This window comes from Dermacentor silvarum, chromosome 6, assembly GCF_013339745.2.
Source record: "Dermacentor silvarum isolate Dsil-2018 chromosome 6, BIME_Dsil_1.4, whole genome shotgun sequence".
NCBI lineage: Eukaryota > Metazoa > Arthropoda > Arachnida > Ixodida > Ixodidae > Dermacentor > Dermacentor silvarum.
In genome coordinates, this window is record NC_051159.1 from 151,487,027 (window position 1) to 151,492,483 (window position 5,457).

The 5,457-nt window shown below is 48.3% G+C and overlaps 1 protein-coding gene across 1 annotated transcript; it reads left to right on the forward strand.

Moving 5' to 3' along the window:
• The first annotated feature begins 272 nt into the window (after positions 1-272).
• LOC125946426 (uncharacterized) lies at positions 273-5,242 on the forward strand. Its single transcript, XM_049669620.1, has 3 exons — positions 273-521; positions 2,081-2,271; positions 4,437-5,242. Exons 1-3 carry the CDS (start codon positions 301-303, stop codon positions 4,826-4,828), a joined length of 804 nt encoding a protein of 267 aa, XP_049525577.1. The 5' UTR covers positions 273-300; the 3' UTR covers positions 4,829-5,242.
• The last annotated feature ends 215 nt before the right edge of the window (positions 5,243-5,457 follow it).

Genomic DNA, 5,457 nt, shown 5'->3' on the forward strand with positions numbered 1-5,457 from the left:
AAAATTTACTGCTCTTTCGATGTTCTTTTGTTGCTTTGCTTTTCTTTGCTTGTATGATTGTGCATGTGGTTCTTGTGTCTAGTATTTCATGCTTCTTTTTTTAATCATATATACCGTCATCCTGCAAAAGACAAAAATATAGTTGGAAGTAAGCGCTCGTCCCGTCACTTTCTTTGTCCTTGTCTTTTGCTTTGCGCTGCTAATATGTTACCGTGAGTTACAAATTAGCCCAAGGCAACGCTTTACCGAGTCCCTCCGCAGGAGTCCCGCGAAGGCCCGCTGGCCACCGTTCGTGCGTGCATGGTCGGCCACCCGGACCGCCTGGTACCGGACAAGCAGGAGGGCCTGGACAAGGCAATGCGCGAGAACTACGCCTACATCGACACGCAGCGCGGGCTGCGCGCGGCACTGCACGACCGGCAGGCCACGAGTATCGAGGTCTCCACGGGTCACATCGGCACCACAATAATGTCATTGGCCGTGCACAAGACCTGTTTCTACCGCAACGCCTTCTCTACTGTGTAAGTGCGTGACACTGCCACAGGAATGTTCAACCTTGAACTATGGGTAGGCAACCTTGCTCGGCAGAGCGCTTCTTTTAGGAAGTTAGAAACGCGTATCGCGGAGTACCAGACTATCCTGAGTCGCGAAGAAATTCGAAAATAGCAACCTCCATCTGATTCATGCTTACGATTTGTGGGAGTACAATGTATAGTTGCTGCACGCATAGATGGAGGAGTTGGGTAGTCGAATACTGCCTTGCAATGGCTTTCCATTGTGCAGCACTAGCACGGTTACATCAAATGCTTTGCGCTGCAAACTTTGTGTTTCGCACGGAGCCCAGAATGATCACAACTCGTCTTGAGCACTCTGGATGCAGAGTACATTGCCACTTTCCGTGTTTGCTTTCAAACACGAATTAATTCTGCTTTCTGAAAATTCGGTTTACCACATTTCTTATAAACTTAGCATCTCTAAAAATAAGTAACACAAAGAAGGAAGACAATTTCGAATTATCTGGCGATCGACACAATGTGTCCACAAATGGAAATTTCACTTCTGAACGCCTGAAATATCTCAGCCCTAGGAGCGCGGTCAACCATTTCCTGTTCAGTATAATTTAGAAACAACCGTTCATTTCATAAGTTCGCCTGATACGAACCATCCCTCTCAAAAACCACGAAGGAAGAGAACCCGTCACATGGCCACATGTACTGGCATCAACTGCAAGCACTCAAACGTACGTTTTACAAATCCTCTTTTAGTACACTGGGTCAGTAAGAAAGAGTTTTGTAGCACCAGTCTAATTAGAAGCATCCTAAGAGGCACACATCACATCTCAAAAGTAACTTTCGCTAGTTGTCAATATGAGCTATTATCTCAGCATGTACTACAAGTGTAGACGCAATCCTTCGAAGGAATAATACAGTGTACTTTATGTGCTGTTCAACGTTTTTAAAAAGCAGGATTTGTGTCTTGACGTCGGAGATGACTAGAAACAGCCATGAATTGTCTATTTAATACGCTGGTAATTATATAGCACATATAACTATATTGTTTCCTTTCGCTTCCGGAAAGTAAACAAGGGAACTTGCCGGGAAGCTTTACATTGCTTCGTTTATGAGAGCATATGAGCTCTTTCATTAGCAGCGGTACCAACAATAGGCGGTATCCATTGGTATTTCATAGTGAAACACCGCCTGCTTCTCATGCGATAACCGTATATTCCGCACAAACGAAGCCAGGGCGACAGTGGTGGCCATTGGTTCCGTCGTAGTAGAGGAAGAAAGCGATGAGCAACAACAATGCATTTCATGCTTGCGCATACTTCAGGGTACGAAATACGCTGTCACTGGTTACCTAAATTTTTCTCTCTTATTTCGTAATTCCATCGCCTCTAGTTGCAACTTCCGTTAAAATAAAGGCAGAGTATACGAGTTCTTCACGCGCCCGAGCGTGTGCGCCATGACAAAATAGTTTAAATTTGCATTTGAATACGGATTCGTTTGAATACAACTGAATGGACGCCAAGGGACGGGGTCTTAGCAGGAACTCATACTGAACTTCGTACTGTCCGCAGATCAAGGAGGCTTGTCGAGTCTGGTCACTTTCTCAAGTGGGAACGCGAAGATCAGCCCATACGACCCAAGGTGAAGCAGAGCCACTTCGAGGCCATCGAGCTCTCGGACGTGTTCAGTCACGGCACAATACTGATCGCCGGCTACTGCATGGCGCTCGTAGCCTTAGTCAGCGAATACGCACGATTCCGATGTGAGTAGCACCTTCGCAACAGCACTGCCGTGTACTACTGCAGGTCAGGATTTGTACTCTGCTCCCTGTACTCGCAACCACGCCACCAAATGACGTCTCCCCTCCACCACGCCCCTCGACTACTGTAATGCTGCTACGCGGTAACGTTCTTCGTTCATGAGACGGGGCTTGAGATACGCTACTATACTCCAGTGTCTTCGCGTAGACGTTGGAAGTGACGAATTAAAAACTCATAGTTATGATAATCATCAACGTGTGCTAGTAAAGCGCATTTCACGCCGACCACGGCGCTGACCTCAGGTCGAAGGAGTCGACGAGGAGCATCGTGTCGATGGGCGTTTCTGTCTTTACAGCGCAAGGGATGAGATGATAATTCGATCAACAAGAGCACTGACTTTTGAAGCCGATGCTGACTATACAGATCTCACATAACGGCCAGACAAGTGGCATTAATACAAGTCTTGGTGGCTGAAAGGCTAAAGCATTGAAATTCGGGCAGCGAAATTAGGGTAATGAGTGGCCGCGCACAGCAGGTGACTTCTATTGTTTCAGCTATCTTCGTTGCATGTGAAATGTCTATATAGTTAACGAAGATGCCGCAGTAGATTGCAGCGAATTTATTTCGACTAATTCAGATCCTTCTAGCTGTGCCGAAGTCCTAGTAAAACTGCTCTAATATTGTTTGATCGTGTTGGAATGTCAAAGTGAGTCACCTGCTTCAGTGCCTCATCGGCTACGGCTTTCTGTCGCTGAGCGCAAGTTCGCACGTTCGATTCCTGGCCACGAAGACCACATACCGATGGCATCCATGCGCAGAACCACTGGTACTGCTACCAGAGAAGTACTGTGCTGGTAGAGAAGTACAGGTACTGGTAGAGAAGTACAGTCCGCTCTACTATTAAAGGGAACACATGATTTTCAAAGCACCTGCATATTTTTCCCCGTGGCAATTGTACAATCACCTAGCTTTGCACCATAGGACATGCGGACGGTGGTGCTGCCACCTGTGCAGTGCATTATTTAGCCTCAAGTAGCACGTACAGCCTGAGAAACAGTAAAGTGAGAGCTGCACATTAAATTGTTTTGCTTAACAGTGGACCACACTTAACATATTAAAATTGAAGCGGCCAAATTTTATCAGGAGTCCTCCCCTACATAATGAAACAGGATGAGAGCGTTACCATGCTAAGTGTTAGCTTTCTTCCCCCATTGCAATGCATTACCTCTCTGACTTCCTTCGCGTGTGGCATCACAACTCAAAGCATGCAGTGTTTTCCTTGTCCGGAAGATTATGCTATGAGCACGTGCCCTTCATCGAAGCGGCGATGCTAATAGAGAAAAGAAATCGCCAGAAATACGCCCGCCCCTCTTTTTCCGTTCGTATAGAGGTGCCGCAGAAATGTTTTGCGTGAGCTTCGAGGCCAGCCATGTTCGTTGACCCAGCGTTGTTCCGTCCTCTGTTGCGGAAGGAAGGTGAAAGCGACCGTAACTCACCAGCGTGGCATTAATGTCGCGAGAACTGCGGAATGACTCACGGTGAGACTTATTTTCGAAGCACACTGTAGCTGGCCTGCAGACGGTGTTTTCTCAACCACCGCGCTTACGTGGCTTATGCGGGGGTCGCTGAGACTGACAGGAAGCGCATGTTACATTGCTTCTTCGAAGGCTATCCACTTTCTTTTAGCATGTATTGCTCTTACGATGCCCTAGCGGAGGTAGGTTTCTATCAATTCGCCGTCCAAATACGGCTACCGAGGTGCCGGCGGTACAAGATAAGCGCAACACTTAAATACCAGCGGCAGAAAGCTTAACTTTAGCTAAAGACAAACAAAAATTTTTCGCGTTGCTTCAGTGCACAGCATACGACATGTGGTCGTTATGCCCCGAATGGAAGTCAAAATAGTGAAAAGAATCTTCATCGCGCTATGCCGTAAACGTTTCACGCAGAGCGCTTGTTTTACACTGTCGTGTATGTGATTTACGGTCACTTCAAGCTCCGTCAGGTCCGTAAATAACGCCTGCAAATCAAAACTCAATCGCTCAATATGTACACATGTAGCCTCCATGTGCTTTTATTATTTCGCTCTCTCGCACTTCCTCTTGCAAAATACGCTGTCAGAATCATCACCCTGTATTCTTCTCTTTCCCTTTCCCTCTTGCAAAAGACGTGTCACGCAGGAGCATCAGCGAGGACCAACGTTGGATCGCCGACAACACACCGAAAGCAATCGCCTCTTCCATGATGCGACCGCGACGTACGAAGAAAGCGCTGCATCAGCGTCGGCAAGGCAGCAAGCGACCCCCGACTACAGTGGTCGTAGCCGTTCCCACTCCGCTACCGCCACTGCCCCCTGTGAACCGGCCTCGACGCTGGGAGACGCGGGTCGTGGGTCAGTCGGGATTCAAGCGCGTCTCCATAAATCTCGGCCCGCACGCGTTTCCCAAGATCGACTCGGCGGCAACGGCGGGCCTGCCGCTGGAAGCAGGCGGAGCCGGAGGCCAGGCGAGAAGAGACGATCGCTGCCCGCTACCGAACTTGCCGCCCGTGAGCACGTAGTCGGGGAGGCCACAACCGAAGCGCTCGCGCTTCGGCGAGTTCGTGATGATGCGCTTTCTCGCGCACGCCGTTGGTTGATGTGTAAGTTGATCAATGGCGATGGAAAGGTCAGCCTAATTGCATACAATATGCGAGCGCAAAGTGTACACAGGGGCTTGCACGGAAGGTAGGGCGGCGAAACGAGGTCGAAGGCAATAAACGAAACCCGTTGAAACGTATAGGGTTGCGAAGCAACGATTGTTCGTTTATTTCGGCATGACATATGGTTCCCAGGAAGGTGGAAACTTGAAGTGCTGAGCAGTGGGCGAAATGTTTCTGCCCGGAGCCACGTTTCGACAAGAGGACTTGTCTTTTTATCACGGCGAAGGCAATTGTCCCTTGTTGATACGTTGGCTCGAGGCTGAGGATTCTCGTGTTTGCTCACTGTTGATAATTTATTTCGGCATGTATCATCAAAGAGAGAGAAAGAGAGACAGTAAAGAAAGAGAGAAGATAGGGATGTTTAACATAAAAGGGTCTGGTTCGCTACCATACACTGGGGGAAGGGAAAAGCCTTAGAAACTGCATTAATTGCTGCCCATCAATCCCCTGTCATATAGCGGCCACGTTCGGACAAGTGTAAGATGCAA